At 39.7% G+C, this 18956-nt stretch overlaps 1 protein-coding gene across 2 annotated transcripts in view; it reads right to left on the minus strand.

Annotated features, from left to right (window-relative positions):
• LOC147178288 (FERM and PDZ domain-containing protein 4-like) overlaps positions 1-15483 on the minus strand; it is a 59550-nt gene extending 44067 nt beyond the window's left edge. Inside the window, exon 1 of one of the 2 annotated variants that reach the window (XM_086069523.1) lies at positions 15424-15483. In XM_086069523.1, the coding sequence (XP_085925649.1) occupies positions 15424-15428 (5 nt within the window). In that variant the 5' untranslated portion in view covers positions 15429-15483. Of the gene's footprint in view, positions 1-11643; positions 11958-15423 lie in introns of those variants that run through there. The other variant, XM_086069520.1, reaches the window with a different exon arrangement.
• Between the last annotated feature and the right edge of the window lie 3473 nt (positions 15484-18956).

An 18956-nucleotide genomic window follows, 5' to 3' on the forward strand; every position in this document is an offset into this window, starting at 1 on the left:
TAATAACAATAATAATAATAATAATAAAATACTGGATATATGGTGATTTGTGGCACATATGTCATCTATAGGTAATTTGTAGACCGTCCTAGTCAGTCCCTCCAGGATTTCACACTGGCATTTTTTAGGATTGTTGTGGGCTAAAATAATAATAGATAAAAGAAACCACCTATGAAATATACAGTGCTTAATGCTATCATGGCCAAAATCATTGCCATAACTACTATTTCATTTCCTCTTCAAAATCATCAGCTTCCACTTGATCTCTCTGAAAAACATACTTTTGAACACTTTCAATGAAGAGAGTATGGTGATATATCTTCAATTTATAATTCTACTCATTAAAAGACATGTTTAATGATTGATTTACGTCAGAAAACTGTCCAACTCCATGCTTGCATCATTCACATACAAATGTTGTACAACTGTCCACCGTTTCTCACTTTAATTCGTTCGGTGCTCCTGACCCTGATTCCATCGCCTCCGTCAGTGTGATTTGCCGAGACTGCATATTTCTTTCAACACTTTTCACGTGTTTAGCACTCGTGAAATAAGAGAAATACAGTTGTTGGCGTTATTAATTGTACTAGGCATAGTAGGTTGTCGCTAAGACTTACCAGTCGGTAGCTTTTCTTTATCGCTGTTATGGTGCTTGAGGAGTCGCGATGTTAATGGTTGTTGGTGGAACAAAATTGTCAACAAATCGCTCTTCATGACGGCCGTTTTTCTGGGCAAATCTCGACTGTTATTTTGATTAATGTCACTCTTCTCAAAGTTGTCAAACCCGAATGAGTTCCAGGCGAGGGAGAAACGTGGACTCTTTGCTATAGTAAGCCTTTGTCTTGGTCTGTGTTTTAGTTTTATTTATGGGTCATGTTTTCCTTGTGTGTCTCCCTTTGTCAATGTCTCGTTAAGTTTTATCATGTCCTCCTGTTCTTGTAATCCCGGTCCCTGGTGTTACCCAATCAGCTCCCCAAGTCATGTGTGTCTTGTCCAGGTGTCTCTTGTTGTATCGTTACTATGTGTATTTAGTTCCCTGCTTTCTTTTAGTTCTTGTCGAGTGAGTGTCGTCATCGTGTCCTTGTCTAGCCTTGTTCCTGTTTGGTTTGTTACTTTGGCATATGTTTTTGGAAATTGTTCATTCATTTATTTTTGCCAAGTACCTTGTTTGCCTTTTCTTAATTAAATCCCCTTTTTTGATGGCATCCCTGCCTTGCTGCTTTTGCTCCCTGCATTTCTGTCCTCCACCCCACGCCCCAACCTGACAGCCTTAAGGAAAGAAGACGCGTCCAAAAGGAAGACATGTCTGTCACGTCGCGACAGGTTTCCCGCGGCACCTCCAAAATATAAGTCACTATACATTTCATCTGTCAAGACACTTTTATTGTGACGAGGTCCAACAATAACAGTGCCTCTAACTGTGCGCAAAATACATTTTTAGAGCAACGTCTTGTCACCACATTTCACATACAATAATAATAACGGCGTTTCAAATATGGGGAGAATAATTAGTCCGTTTATGAAAAAAAGAATGGAGTTACCTAACGCTGTTATTTTCAACACTGATTACAAATAGATTGCAATATTTCCATCTTTTGTTTTTTTGTTTCAGAAATTTAGAATGTTGAAAAAGTTCAATATTGGAAACTCATGGTGCCACACTTAAATCAGGTCATCATGGTGATGACTGCTGACTTGACAGTTGTTCAGAAGAAAAGTCATCAACACCCTTCAGAAGGGAAGCCACAAAAGGGCATTGCTGAAGAAGCTTGCTGTTCACAGAGTGTCAGGGACTTGTGTGTGTGTGTGGGGGGGGGGGGGGGGGGCAAGATGCAATGACCCCAGGCATACATCTAAAGGCCTAGATACACCAATCTACCTACCCCTACCTACCCCCTGTGACGTCGGCACGTCGCGTAGAAAAATGAGGTAAATACACACTGCACCGACTATTACGTACCTTCAGCGCATGCGCGAGAAGTAATTCCCCTCCGTACCATCGGCGGCGGTAGTCATTATTCCTAAAGGCAACTGGCAACCTCTTTACGGGGGTGGGATCTCCCGTGCTGTTTCAGCACCGCCACCTGGCAGTCAGGAGGGACGAAATAGAAACGTAAACAACTCATACCGGTGTTGACAGCGGCACCGGGTTAAACGCAGCGGCCTGGACAGCGTATCCTGGACCCTGTCGACTCCTGGCTGCTACCTATCGTCGGTTCGCCCGAAAAGCTTCGGCCGTACTGCCCTTAGCGTTTTGGATGCGGTGCCGACCTCCAGCTTCTGATGGAGCTTCCTCGAGACCGCCGGATGGAAGGGCTATGCACCCCTGCTGCTCCCACAAGGATCGCGCTGTTAAATGTGCGGTCACTGACAAACAAAATGTTTATTTTGAGGGAGTTTTTCCTTTCCAACAACTTGGATTTCCTCTGCCTGACTGACACCTGGACTGTAGCTGGTGAGTCCACCGCTATGATTGAAATACTAACGCCTGGCTGTGCCTACTTGGACGCTCCGAGGACGCAGAGGTGGAGGAACAGCGACTATTTAAAAAAAATGTTTTTAAATAAATGTAAACGATGTCTATTTATCACATGGATCACAGCTTTGAAGCCACCTTCTTTGAAGTCGGCCAAATTGTCACTGTGCTGTGCTGTGTCATTTACCGACCTCCAAAGTACAATATGGACTTTTTAAACGACTTTGCAAATCTTCCTGCCGAAATCATGCTGAAATATGATCATATCCTCTTTATGGGGGACTTTAATATTCAAGTGTGCTGTCCTGAAAAACCATAAAGTTGAGTTGAGTACGGTTTATCTGCGTTGTCACTTGCTCTTCTTGCCCCGTGCGCTGATTCGCTAGCTAACAGCCGATCAAATGCCTCAGACGCCGATTCAACATGTCGAATTTGCTGGAAACAACGACCCCCCCCCCCCCCCCCCCCCCCACCGACGTATTACAACTAAACCCGACTTCACGACAGTAATCTATACACTGATTAGACGCCGCATGCAATCCCGACGTCGGATTGGTGTATCGAGGCCTTAAGAGGGAATGTCCACATTGTGTACCAAAAGAGACTAGATAGTACAGTAAGGTTTACAGTATATATTTGTCGCAATCCTGTTTTGAATTTTAATGGAATTATGCCAAACTGAACTAGCAAGCCTGTCCTTAAATCTGCTCAATGCAAGAAATTTAATTTTGAATCGCTACTGCCACACGTGGCCGGAAAATAATTATTATTATTTATTTAATTCTTAAGAAAAATTAGATTGCACACGCCCATCTTCACGTACACAATGCGCGCATGACGTCACATCCATAGACCGAGGGCGAGAACTTTGAACCCGAACCCAGTCTGAAAACTATTGGCTAGAGGCTTGCAGGACTACCCATTGTGAATAGCTCGGGTGCTATAAATGGTCAAATTGTAAATATTATTTTGGGAAAATTGCATACATAAAGCAGCTTTAAACTGGCATGCACTGTACAATATTGCAAGTGCTTGCTTTCATTCTGACTCACACTGAGTTAACAGCCTGTGACAGAAAGTCAAAGCTAATTGAGTAGGTAGTTATTGACACAATATGGACCGACTGAGAAACACGACCTAGATGCTGGTGCAAACAGTTGCCAGCTTTCAAAACAAATCAAGAAGTTGACATTTCTCAGTCTAAGAGGAATACTTTTTTGTTTTTTGTTTTTTACTTACACTTAAAATTCAAAGAAAGAGGCACAGGCACTTGTAAACACACAACACTCTGTAACATTTGTTAAGTCGGCTGAGCACATACTGTGATGTCAAAAAACAAAACAAACACTCAAGCAGACTCCATTCAGGTGTCTTTTAACAACAAATACAAAAAATGCATTTGAATAAAAAATGTATAAAAATTAAAAAAGACTGAAAGCAACAAGTCTTGATTTTGTTAGCCCGTGGTAATTTGAATACATAGTGCATAAAAACAAATGTTTTTATGCACTAAAAATTTGGTCACCAAAAAATTTCATCCAATAATGACCCAAAAGTGCATTTTCGGTTTTAGGCCGAAAGCCCTTTGCCGTCATCATTTTGAGTGATGGTAGAACCATTGTTTCCCATGTGCGTTTTTCATCTTACCACTATACACCACCAACAATGCAGAACAGATGGCCTAGTTTTAAATATGACTAAGAAATGTCTCAAAAGAAAAGATCATATACGCTATATATGACACAGTCAATATTTCCCTAATTTGTAGTTACAAACCCTCTTCAAAAGCCTTTAGGTGAGCAAGGTCATTTTTCAAAAATAATTGTCTAAGTTTATTTTATATTTTTATATTCTTCTCCCAAGTTTGAAGTAAATTCATTAACTTACAGACACATTTTTTTAGACTTATAGTTTGCCAGTTTCCTTGTGATGTTACGCTGACCTGCCATGGTGGCTCATATTTTCTATTTCTAATTTTAGGAATTTGATCAACTACATTTACATGCCTCCTAACTGTGATGTATTTGTTGCTTTCTGTGCATTTTAACAATTTATGGCGTGTTTGTACATTTTCAAAATTTTCAATAGCACCTGCTGTACTACTTTTACTACATTTTTATTACTTAACATTTGTACACTATATTAATTTGCAAAAGGGATGCCTAAAGATTATTTTCTGTTTAGAATTTCAATTTGACAGTCATAGTAGTTTTCAAATTATGATGATTTTTGTTATCCCAAGATTGACTTATTGTTAAAAAGCCCTGTTTGATAATGCTGGTCTCATATAATGAAGTGCAGGAATGTGCAGGACAGCCTCCCTGTCCCTTCTGCTTGAAAAGTTAGGGTTAGAGTTAGGAGGAAACATGGGAAGAAAATTTTGTGGCAAAACTCAGAGCTGCCAGATGTTACAGAAATCACTGAGTGAATACTAATGCCTGTAACACATTAACATTGTTCTGAATCGACAATTCTAAGCTTACATCACCGTTACCATATAATCGATGGTCGGAATTAATAGTGCGATTAATCTGCGTTAATTCATGATTAATGCGATAATTTTTTAACGCTTAACTTTGACAGCACTAATTTAAATGACAGATGCACAAAGTGTGACAATCTGGAGTTGGAATTCTTATCCCCTTGTTCTGCAACATCAGTTTCTGTACCGCGTCTGTCAGCAGTATCCGACAGTGATGCCCGAGGTAAGGATGACATCATCATCATCGAATGATGCCCAAGACTTTTGCTTGGTATTGTAGTATGCAACACGGCATGCATCTTTCCATCATTACAGTGCATAAGTTGCACGCCACCCTTTTGTGCACACACACTTGGTAACTCCTCCAACAATGAGATCATAGAATTTCTTTTGTGCACTGCCTATAATCCAACCAGCAATCTCTCGCTTTCCCCCATGTCCTAATCTGATTGGGTGAGGAGGGGAAGGGGGTTGGAAACCAGGCAGGGTGTGAGAATGGAAACAGCCGTGCATGTATTCGAGATAAAGGTCAGGGTAGAAACATGAACGCAGCAAGAGCTGCTGGAATTTTGTAGAGCAGGGCTGAATTCACTTGGCCTTGAAGAAAACCCTTATCTGAGAAACCTCGACTGAGAGAGCAGCAACCACAAACATAAGGAAGAACAGCTTGCATGAAAGAAAGCTTGCATGGAAGAGTAGCAAACCTTGTTGTGCTGAGAGAAACCATCAGCTAAGGAACCTCAACATACTGACAAAAGTGCCATTCAGTAATTCTATATGGCCTATAGGATAAAAAAGAATGACTACAAGACTATAGCAACTGCAGAGCAACTGACAACATTATCACCATAAGGGACATAGTAACTATATATGAATACTTGACTAGACAAACTAAGAGTGGCTAATACATCATCATTACACAAATATCATCACAAGGGAGTGATTCTGTCCAAATACACAAAAGATAAAGAATTACTCTCCACTTATAACTAAGATTGAATTTAGGTAGTATAGCTGTGGTGTGGATTTCCTGAGTATACTGTATGTAGCGGAGCTATATGGAATGTCTACTCCATCCATCCATCCATCCATCCATTTTGCAACTTTGTGGCTACATTAGCAACTTTTCAGATCCCCCTTGTGACTATTCGTCCAAATCAAGTGTATTTGGAGACTTCGAGAGACTCTGAGACGGCCTCCAAGGCAGGAGATGTCCGCCCAGTGCAGCAGGACTGCAAATGAATGTTGCAAAACCACCACTGGCAAAATGGAAATTGTCATGATGATCATAAAACCATAAAAGGAACTTGCATGTACAATACTTAAAGGGAAAGTCAACCCCCCCAAACAATTCTTCACAATAATATGTTCTATGCAGCTCCACAAGTCTAAATACAGTATTCTGGTTAATATTGCGGTAGTGGGGGGGGGAAAGGCAGCCATTTTGCCACTTGCCGTCAAGTAAAAAAGACACCACAGCTGCTCAGGTCTCAGGTAACAACCAATCACAGCTCAGCTGCAGAAAACAGGTGAGCTGTGATTGATTGTTGCCTGAGCTCTGAGCAACTGTGACGTCATCTTCAGTTGATAGCAAGTGGCAAAATGGCCGCCCCCTGAGATGGATAAAAACATTTGCTGCATAACTCATATTCCACAAATGTAATGTTAGATTAGTGACATACTATTGTCAAGAAATATTTAAGGTTGATTTCTCCTTTAATTTTAGCCTGGGACGCAATTATCCATTTAATAACTAATCTTTCCTCAGCATGTGCATTTTAATCCCTGTGACTCAACAAATATAAAAAATGTGAGTGCACATTCTATCATTTTACAAATAAGCATTAATAATAGTAGTAATAATATTTGTGTGGGTTAAGTATTTACAGCATTTTTTTGTATTTGTAGGACAGAAATATCAGCCAGTCAAAGAATGTCAATAAAGGCACACAGAAATTCACAAACTTCAGCCATTACCGGATTTCCATCCCCGATTTGCTAAATGCTGCACATGGCTGTTATGGCCCTACTTCAACAAACCCTGAGTATGTCGGTTGTATGCCAACATGTTTTTCATGAATATGTCAATCTGAATATCAGCCATTGACCAGCTCAGATCAGTTTACTGCTTTTTCCTCACACCTTCTGCTGTCAGCTTGCTAAATACCCTGCTCAGGAAAGGGAAGAAGCGAGAGCCATGTGTCTACTAGTAGACAATGTGTTATCTGCTACATTCATGGGAATTTTAAGAGGGTCATCAGTGCAAGCCTACTGTACGTTACAAAATATTTCATGAAGATTAACTTGCATGCAAAAATTACCTTTCATTTTAAGTAGTCAGTTCATATAGTTACCTCTTTTTCAAGTCCAACACCAAGCACTCACGCATGCATGACGCTAAGCTGGAAAGCCATTATGCTAATTTAGATACGGTATGGTTTACAGTATTATCTAATCCATTACACCTCAAAAATCAGTGGAACTCAAATAAAGGCTAGACATTCACTATTGATATGAATTTCATGAAACAGCAGAAAAGTATGTATTTGGAGCATTGGAGTTGTTAATTCAAGTCTTAACTGTATGTTAAGGCATTTAAATATGGAAGGACACGCAACTCCATTGCAAGTTGTGAATCATTTTGTTATAAACATCTTAATTAAGTGAATGTAAATAATTTTTGAACCGTTTGGATCCATGTAAATGATACATTTGAGTCATTTAATGGCTCTCTGCACTAAGCTTGTTTCGTTCATAAATGTTATGCGTGCAAACAGGCAATGGATTTCATATCCTCACTTTGTGCTACATCAGGTTTTTTCTTCTCGACGGTACCTCTTCAGCAACAGTTACATTAGTGTTGCAACTAGTTTTGCCCTGTCAGATAATAATCCTTTTCCACTATTATCCTCCAGGCATACACAACAACGACAGCAATATTGAACACACAAACACACGATGGTGCCTTGTCAATAAAACATGCCATCTCACGCATGCTGAACAGTCGGAGGGTGGTTGAATGTGCCAACAACTTATTGATGCAACGGCCTCGCTAGTCAATGGTGTGATCAGCTTTTTCAGGAACACCACTTTGCACACGCACATCAGCATCAGCACAACTGAATCTATCGTACACATCAGTTAAACAATACATCAAATGTAAAATTTTCCAAGCAGTCTTATGTATGAATACATACTCTATACATAACAAAAAAATTAATTATATGCAGACATTAGTTTTTTTTAATAGGTCTACTGAAAGTCTACTGAAAGTTTATAGATTTTGCAGCATTTTGCAAATGAAAGTAAATTAAAACGAGGGTTCGATAATCTTGAGTGCAACTACCTGTGTATTCTATATGTATACAATTAAATAATCTGTTCCACTTGTGTGCCTTTAAAGGTACTGTCTAACGTTTTTCTGTAGCTGTTTGTAAACACAAAATTCAGGGAAGCCAAGGACAGCAGCGAACCAGGAACGAGTGTGAAACCAGTGCACCAATCGGGAGCAGGGGTTGGCACAGAGGAATTTGCATGTGCAGACAAGATACAGGAATGAAACTCTGCGATATTTACATTTGCCATTGATAGTCGCTTGTTTCCGCAGCTTGGCTGGAGGGAAAATGTTGAGCCTCCGCCCAGAAATGTCCCAGACAGGCCAACACAAATCCATTGGACTATTCCTTTAAAATTCGAAAATGTATATTTAGAGTGTGTGAAAGCTTTTGTGCATTTTATTGACTGTAATTTGGGACGTTGCCACATTGTACAACTGTGATTCAGTGGCTTTGTAAATGGCTACTCATGAAAACCATGCCAGTGCTACTGTGATCAAGAAATAATAATGGCGTGCCGTCTTCTCTGTGGCACCAAGAGGGCCACGCACCCACAGTAGGAGATAACAAGTACAACAGACCGTTACTAGCAAGATGTGAGTGTTGCGGCTTGATGGGGGATATAAACGTACCGTGGATAACTCTAACTTGGTAAGGTTTTTTTTGTCGTCAGTTTAGTGGTTCTTGGTCTGGCTTTTCGTAAGGTGGTGGTTGTTGGCTGGCTAGCGTTGACGTTGGCTATCTGTGTGGGCTAACGAGTTGATGACTCACTCAAACACATTGGTGAGTTTGGAAATTAATGGGAGCGAAGCTCACTTTTACTCTCAGTGTAGTGCACGGACTTCAGAGCGCATTTCTGAATGTGCTCAAAATTGCAGCCAAACTTAGCTTACACAGCATTATCAAAAGCACGATTACAGTTAAACAAACTGGGCTGGCTACTGGGCTTTTTTTTTTGGTGTGTGCGTGTGATTTTTCTTTGATATATCAGTCTTGGTCTTGTCTCTGCCTCAATACTCTGTTCTCAATAATGTCTTGGTTTCGGTTGGTGTGGTCTTAACTACAACACTAGAGGCTACATTCACATCTTGCTAGCAGTTTTTTGACTGTAAACTACACAATCAAATATTGATGCCAACCAACACAAGTGAAGTGCATGACTGTTGAGAAGGTTTATCAACAAAGTATTGAACACATGAGTTTGTCTATCCCTACTTTCAGGTTGTTCCACACCAAACGTATCCACGCATTTATGGTCCCTGCTTTGTGCACTGGGGCACAGTTACACTAGAAAACAGCCTGCACCAAACTGTTGTTAGTGTCTCGACTCCCAATACTTTTGTCTGTGTGGGGTATTATGGAGGTTTCCCATCCAACCTGTTTCATAAAAGTTCAAAGGAGACACAGCAGCAGCTGCTGAGTCAACATTCAATATTTTGAGTATTGCTACCCCAGGACAGACACGACAGCAGGCGGCAAGATTGAAAAAGAAGTAGCATTGCCGTCTGTCCAGTGCTCCACTGCATCAGTCACACCAATTTCATTTCTCTGCTTTTTGTGCCACATGTTTTCCTGGCCAATGACCTCTCGCCCAACTGCTGTAATCCTTCAACAATGATGCAGCGATCTGGCACCTTGTCAATCCTACAGACCACCGCTGACCAGCGGATGCAGGGCTTCATGATTAGGCTCTAAAGCTAAGCAAAAATAAATAAATAAATAAATAAATGAATAAATAAATAAATAAAGTCAGAAAGGATAGGGGACACAGGCAGCGGGCAATCAAGGCAGATTAGGCGGTCACATTTTTTTATTATTTTATGATAAATTCAGCTTTAGTTTAATTTAGAGGAGCTGAGGCTGCTTGAATCTTTTGGAGACAGCGGCATGTGTTAGTTGTTGTTTGCCAGAAGTCTTGGGGGTGAGGGGATTTGTGCATTTTGCAAATGATAATCAGTCCCAGCAAACCCACCACTGTACTATCAGATAGGGATGCCAAGTTTACATTATCATGTGAGATGTATTTAATGGCAAAAGAATCAAACACCGGATAGTAAACAAGGCAGCGTTTGCAACTTGTCAATACATACAGTGTCAAGTATTCCAATGAACATTTATTGGATGATTTATTGGATTTAGTACATGGTTGAATGTTATGTATGATTAATTTGTGACTTCTCACACACTGAGCTGGCTCAAATTTGGGTATTAAAAGGTGACTGTTCCTCATTCCTGCTCAAAATGTTAAAGCATTCAGCACTCACTCAAAACGAGTGTGTATTAAAGCACCTCGCGATGCTAGATGTTCGCCTTTTGCTTTTATGTAATAAACTTGACACTTTTTAAGTTTAAAGTAACAATACACTTAGAAAGACATAAGTAGACAGACTTCCCATCGCCACTAAGCAATTACAAGAACTTGGATTGCATTGCATCTTGGAGCCTTCTCAGGTTTATGTAAAACTCATGTGCATGACAATTCAATGAGCCAGATGACTTAGATTGACCACTGACAATTAAAACTCATTCAAATCCAAAAACATATAAATATGTTTTTGATCATTTGTCCTTCACTCCCAAAAACATATTTATACGTTTTTCATGTGTGTGTTTTTTAATGCTATAGCATACAGAAGGCTTTGATACAGCTTCTGACATGAAGAGGTATCTTAAAGAAATGGTAGGTATTACAAAAAACGGCCAGCAGGTGGCAGCAGAGTATAAGAGATCAGCCAGGGCCATGTTGCAACAAGCTCTTTTTGCCAGTGTTTTCAACAGGTTTGTGAATAATGATTAAACTTAATGAAAGAAAAGACTATAATCTTTCTTTTGGTAGGTTCCATGTTTTCGTAGCAAGAGAACACAATATTCTGTGGGCCTTGCAAAATCAGCTAAAATCCAGTAAAACAGCCGGGAGTGAAGGGGGTTTCTTCAGTGAAAATGGCTGAGAAGGAATGAGTTAAAAAAAGAAGTAGAAGATAAATCAAATAACCACATCTTCAGTAGTAGCAGAACCTCCCTATCAGCATTGATGAGAAAGAGCACATACTCTAAACCAGAGGTCCCCAACCACCAGCGAGTGTAGATGACACGGTGTGCAACAATTCTGTCTGTTTGTTCCATATATGACAACATTTTCTCCATTACATCCTTTTTAAGAATAAAATACCTACTGGAAACTGACAAAACTAAGAATGACCAAATTGGCACACTCCCATCACCCACACAAACAATCTCATGACAAACATCCAACAAGAGCTTATCAATGTGGAAAGGTAATGAGGTGTCTATCAATAAGGGAGATAAGACTCAAAGAAATTCCAAAATGATGAAAGCAAGTTAGCACTCACTTGCCAGTGTTTAACCGCCCGAGTTCATCTTCGTCGTCACACGGCTCCATCTCCTTGAGGAGAAGTGAGTAATCAGTCCAAGAGGGCTGGAAACCCTGAGCTCACCACCAGCAAGAGTCAAAATAGCCAGAGGAAGATCTCTTGTTCTGCTCCTGGCTCCAACTTCCACTTCCTTTGAATTCCTCAACTCAATGTCCTGTATTTCTCGGTTTCCTTTTTTTTCCCCTTTACTGCTGACTTGGTGCCAAATGTTCCAGCTTAGCAGTACTGCACAACACCGCTGGTGATGATGATTTAGCTTGCATCTGGGCCAGTGGGGATAAACTTCATTCACATTCACACATACACTGACAGACACGCATATACTGACACACACACACACACAACTCTAGTCTACCATGGACGCAAAGCATCTCGTGCACTGCGAGACTGTGACACAACTAGACGTGTGATAAGCTGTGGCTCGCAAATGGGCCGCATCGACACAAATGGCTTGAGGATCAATATGCAATTCGCCAATGGCATGGAACTTACAGTGCACGTGCAAATGCAAAGTATGCAAAGCTCTTACTTTTAGAACTATTACATGCACACTAAAATTAAATCAGTACTGAAAAGTGTCAGAATCAGTGAGTAGTTGGTATTAAACACCTGGGTGTGGTAGAGGTATGAACAGAGCTAGCAATAAAGTTAGATGGTGCCATGTCCAGGGATTTTGACATTTGCGGCCAACTTCAAAATCAAACTTTGGCACTGCACCAGCAAGCTGACTATATGCTGATGCACATCCTACTGCAACACACAAATTAATCAAGTATCTGAAAGCTTGCCAGAGAAGCAGTGGATGGATGGATGGATGGCAGCATTGAGGTGGAATAAAAGCACATTTCAATCTAATTCTGTAGAGTGGGAAGTACAATATTATTGACAGTGATTAATCATGACACAATTATGAATTAATGCAACCAATATAAAGTGCTGTGGAAAAGCATTTGCCCTCTTTTTAAATTCTTACTTTTTAAAGTTTCCCCCATTTTAATATTTAAGATCATCAAACAAATATAAATATCAAAGCTAACCCAGTTAAACATAAAATTCAATTGTTCAATTGTGATTTATTTTAATTGACTTTTTTTTTTTTACTAATGTTTAACACAAGCAAAAGTCCTTTTACCCCCTCCCCAAAAAAATCACAAAAAACGACAACAAAAAATAAACACACCTAAAAAGAAAAGAAAAAAAGAAACATAATTAAGCAGAGGAGAACTTGATTAATGAATCTAGATTAAGTTCAGAGTATATATCAGTATGTACATAAATACCCTATCATTCTCTTATTATTGAATAAAATAATCTATGAGAGCACACAATTAGACAAAGTCAGGTCTTACATTAGAGACAAAAAAGTCAATTTCATCCAAATTTTATTGAAGATATTAATTTGACATCTTGATAAAGCTGAAACTCTCTCCATAGCATATATATTATATACACTATCTCTCTTCAAACATTTCTTAATCAAAGCCTTCTTACATGTCATCCACAGAATTCTCATTTTATTTATTATAGCAGAACGTATTCAAAACTGCATAGCCCTGTGTGAAAAGTTCCCCCCCCCCCTTGCTAAATCATGATTACACTGTAGCTAATCACATTTTTCAATACATTTTCACTAACAACATCCAAGCATGATTACCTCCAGAACCCGTTTATTCAATAACTCATTTAAATAGAACCTGTCTGACAAAATGTCAGCCAATAGAACTAAAAAAGCTGCAACAAAATGCCCTGATAGATAGAAAGAGAAGAACAGATGAGTAATAAAATAATGGACAACAATCAGTCTGGAACGGGTTACAAAGCTATTCCTAAAGCTTTAGAACTCCAGCGAACCATTGTGACAGCCTTTATCCACAAATTGAAAACGCATGGAACAATGGTGAAGCTTTCCAAGAATGGCTACGCTACAGAAATTACTCCCAAGAGCACGTTGACATAAACGAGCACGACGTCGACTCCCTAAATCAGCTCAAGGATATACAGCAATGACATCCGAATGCCATTTGGACTAGATACGTGTAGGACTTGCCGAATGATATCTCGGCGAGGGAAGAAGGGATTGAACTACTATAAATACCTGGGAATTCCACAGGAAAATAGCGGCCACGAGGAGGCAAACGCGGCTAAACACATTAAGACGGTGAGGCAGAACCTGAATACTTAACTGAATGGCAAGAGTAAGATCCAGGCCATTAACACCTACTGTAGTCAGAACGCTCACTGATATCCTACCCTGGCCACTGTAAGAGATGCAAGCCACTGATAACAAGACAAGAAAGCTCCTTCTAGCATCCTGAGGCTTTACACAAAGAGAGGAGGACATGGACTAGTGAGCGTCATGGGGACGTTTATCCTGCTATATAAATAAAATTGTCTTGCCTATCCAGTAGGAAACAACAGGCCTCAAAGAATACATCTCCAGGGACACCTGTTTAGTGAATTCCTCAGGCAGCAGAAGCCCAGTAATGAGAAGGAGCCAGATGGACTGTCATGGAAAGACAAGCCACTGCATGATATGCACCACCGACAAATCATAGTGTCTGACACTAAGAATACATAACAGTGGCTGGAAATGGCTGGACTTAAAATCAGTATGGCGGTAGTAATCATGGCAGCACAAGAACAGGCCCTAAACACAAGCTCAATAGAGGCTTGGATATACAACATCAATCAGGACCAGCACCATCTAATAGTATTCCCCATGTTGATAATGGGGTGTGTGGAGGTCCTGGTCCTCCTGAAGTCCACAACTAGCTTCTTAGTTTTGTTAGTGCTGATGACAAAATAATTCCTGCTGAACCCGTCGACAAAGTTGTCCAACAGATTTTTGTGCTCCATCACCAGTCCATCCTTAATACACTGCAAAGCCATCAGAGTATATCTGTGGGCAATACCCCACTACAATCCAAGTGTGCGTGAGCATGATGGATTTGCCAGATGACAGCGTCGTCCACATTTTCCATGTTACTGACCAAAGTCCATATTTGTGATTTGTGGTCTCCTAAATGTCGAAGTGCAGCAAATTTTTTAATTTATGGCATTCTTATATGAAAGCTCACATTTACTCACACAGCCAGTGGTCCAATAATAATAATAATAATAATAATAATAATAATAATAATAATAATAATAATAATAATAATAATAATAATAATAATAATAATAAATATATATTGGTAGGGGTCAGAGTTGAGAATGTTGCCATGTTATAAAAAAATATAAATAAAATAGATAAACAGAGCTGATATATTAAACTGATGCATACAGTATGCACATAGAAGCCAACGCTGAGATTGGAATGTAAAAGATTTGGAAGAAGAAATTAAGAGGCACTGGAAGAGTGTGATTTAAATGTCACAAAAGCTTCCGGTCTACTTGAGGAAGAAAGTAGCAGAAAATAATGAAATTGAAAAAAATCTATTTTCATCTAGTCACTGGGGTCATTTAGAATTCATTGCTCATGGACAATGCTATAAAGTCTTCAAAATCACCCGGTTTTGTTTCATGTCTGACACCTGTCATAGGCGATTTACATGTCACAGAGCCTGGCCAAAGAGAAAACAATCCTTCAAACAAGTGCAAGTAGAGGGTCTGGGGTCAGGGTGCACCCATTCGACCAGCAAAAAAGCCGCCGTAGAGATACTTGAATGGAGAGATGCAAACATATCATGTATGTATTGGATTATCAACAACAACAACAAAAACTCCACGGTATCTTACCTCATGGCTCAGTGTGCCATCCTGCTGCGTCTGTCCTCAACTATGCCCTAATCCTCAAGCTGCCACCAGCCAGAGGGGCAGGCTCCAACAATAACCACGACTACAGTGAAATTACTTTTATGTGTGGGTTAGTGGGGGTGGGGTGATGGATGGGAAAGGGAAAAAAAATGGTTAGTAACTGTGCAACAGTCACAGAGGTTTGGAGGTGGATGAGTGAAACCGTTGCTGGGGACAGAGAAAATAGCTGGTTACTTAAAATGCTCATATGGACCAGTCATCGCAAAGTTTGCCAAAAACACTATAATTTACTCAACTTTACAAACGTTTAAAATGGCAATAAAACAAGTCACAATTGTGTCAAAAACAAATTACAGAGACATTTAAGTTATTCCACAAGGCAAGGATGAAATTGAACTGTTTTCGTTCTTCAGCAATAATAGTAATGACTTCCAAAGAAATTAATTTACAAAATAAAAGACCTACTGTTTGAAATGGAATAGGATGAAGCAACTGCTTATCTAGTCCTATCTCGATTTTACCTCACTTATTACTTTAACTCATTATTCATAAATGCCTTTACAAAAATTGTACTTTCAACCACTTTTTTATTATAGTATATTTAGCAAAAAATATTTTTGTATACAATTTCTTAAATTGACAAATACTTGTACTTCTTTTAATGTTTTCCTCAAGAACATTCCACAAAACCACTCCACAGATCGAAATGCACATACTTTTGAGTTTTGGGCGAGCATCATGTTTAAATTTCAATTCCCCTCTCAAATAATATGCCCCCTCTCTCTCTGTAAATCATTTTTGTATGTTGCCGGGCAGCATTTTATTATTTGCCCTATACATTATTTGTCCCGTTTTAAAATTTACCAGATCCCTAAAATTTTTTAAAGTTTAATATAGTTATAATGTTTATTGTTTCTATTCGTGGATTCAAGTTTTGATACTTTTGATAGTAAATTATTGTAACTCGGTGACACCCAATGGTAACAGTTATATATAATGGCCTGTAAGGGAGCTACAGTTGATTGACAATGAGACAATCAACAAAAGATGACATTGATACTCTTACCTTGCGGTCTGTTATGTGTGGGGGTTGCTACCTGTGTGATTTTGAAACAAAGTGTGGGCTCACGGCCCCCCGGGAATTGTCCCACCCGTCCAGATGGCCCAATTCGGGCCTGGTTGAGCCCCACTGGTCTGCAAATAGTGCAAATCTGTGTATAACTGATGCCAAATGTTTTTAAAGTTATATACCATAATTTTTACCGCTCCGCCCCACTTGGTAATATATTTTCCTCCATGTGGCCCTTGAAATAATATGAGTTTGACACCCCTGTATTAAATAGATAATTTGTCAACCAGTTGAGTGTAACTCCTCTAATTCCATATTTTTCCAAGTTTCCTAACTAGTACATGATGATCTATTGTGTCAAATTGCTTTTTTTAAATCTACAAATACTCCTACCGCTTTTTTTTTTTTGGTACGTCATTTCTTCCATTAGCTCAATTAATGCCATTGATGTGGATCTCCATACTGACTGTCATTTAACAATTCATACTTTTCAATGAAATTATCTTGTCTATTTGCAAAACGTTTTTCTAATGTGAATGTGACTTTTAATGGATGACTTTTCTTCCCATACGAAGCTGGCGCTATCCAACCATCCATTTTTATACCGGTTGCAAGGTGGGGTACACCCTGGAATTGTCGCCAGACAATCGCAGAATATGTATAAACTCCACACATGAACGAATGGATAATAATGAGGGAAGTATACAGTATGCGATTATAAAGTGATAGAAAAGAGTACAAATTCTGAAATCAGGGAGAAACTCCTCTTTCACATACTTCATTATCCCCGCTATTACCCTAAACAGCAGTAGACCCATAGCTCTGCATGTGGAAAGGCATGTTTAAGTGAAACTTTTACATGCTTTCCAGAAAAATGCTTCTCGGGGAAGTAACAGTAAGGCCATACTCACTCATCATTTCCCAAAAAAGAGGTTTCCCACCATTCACTGGCTCTGGTTTGCTGTCCACAGGGTGCCTTGATGAAAGACCTCTGGACCTCAAAACATTTACAGACAGTGGCGAGGTCTGAGCCAAGTGATGCCAAGTCCGTGCTGAGCCCGAAGGACGTCCATGAAGAGCCAGAGGAAGCCGAAGGGCTGGTCCGGGTTCTCTCTTCTTCCAACTCATGTTCTGGTTCTACAGTATGTAACTGGATGTAGGATGACCAGGATGAAGGTAGAAACCAGCATGGATACATCTGGGATCGTGACAAGACAAAGTGTATGGTTCAAAGTGAACGAAACACTCTCTAGTCTCTTGTCAGGATCTACCTTGAACAAGGACTGAGGAGGCAAGGAAGAACCATAGAGTCAAAGAGAGGGAGGGTCATCGTAAACAAAATGTGCACAATTAGGAGGAAGGTGAAAGCACCAGCACTTAGAAGGTGATACTTCCCATCTCATAACAGCTTGTAAAATCGAATCATGTGGTAAATAATAGAGAGAGTTTGTGGTGAAAGTTCAATTGGCGATGCATCAAGAGGCTTTGGCCGGTGGTTTCCGCGGCTACATGATAGCAGCAGGCAAGAGAGTGCCGTCTTGGGTTGCAGATAACCGGTTCATTATCTGATTTACTACAAATAAGATTGGGGCTTACCGCGATAGCCCATTAGGACACAGAAAAGAGGAGGACAGGTTTGCAGTATGGAAGAGTTGTGCTGAATGAAAAGATCTTGCTCAGATAATGAGACCTAGCTACTTAAAATAGCAAGCTATGCCCCAAATTCAACACTAATTAACTTTTTGTTAGTTATAGGAAGATACACATACAGCACTTTGGGACATCTATAACATAAATGGCTGTGAACAAGTATTTTGCCACATTAGTTTTTTGTTTTTGCAGTATCACATTTACATGTTTTAGGTCAAATCAATTTTAATGTGTCAAAAAGACAACACAAGTAAAACTCTAAAAACAAATCCACTCTCGTCTGGCCCTTTGTGAAAAAGTAATTCCGCCTGAACTTAACTTGCAAAGTGTTTGCAGTAATGTGTGCAAGTTCGCAACGTTACACTAGCTAGTTACTACTTAGCGAGTTATAGCGTTGTTTTCAACATCAATAGCTTTCAGCAGTGAAGCTACTTTTGTTATCACTTACGACGGGGCGGTAGTATTCACAGAAATACATTTCAAGTCAAGATTGCCAGGCCATTTCCGCTGGAGCTTGCCAAGGTCAAAAATACAACAGTATACATTTTGTTGGTCACTTGTTAAAATTGATTAGGTGTCCCACCTCTTACGAAAATGATTATCAACAAGCTGTCACGTAAACATCGAAGGCTTAAGTTCCAGCCATTTGATGACTCCATTGGCCTTGTGCTGGGATGTAAGCCAGCGAGGCTAACTAAATGACAGCAGACAATTGCCGTAATAGACAAAATTACGAGCAATTATTTTCAGAAATACCGTAGAAGGGACTTTTGTTGTATGCATGCGTATCCGCCGC

This window comes from Leptonotus elevatus, chromosome 2 (assembly GCF_054856555.1).
Source record: "Leptonotus elevatus isolate MCC_2025b chromosome 2, RoL_Lele_1.0, whole genome shotgun sequence".
NCBI lineage: Eukaryota > Metazoa > Chordata > Actinopteri > Syngnathiformes > Syngnathidae > Leptonotus > Leptonotus elevatus.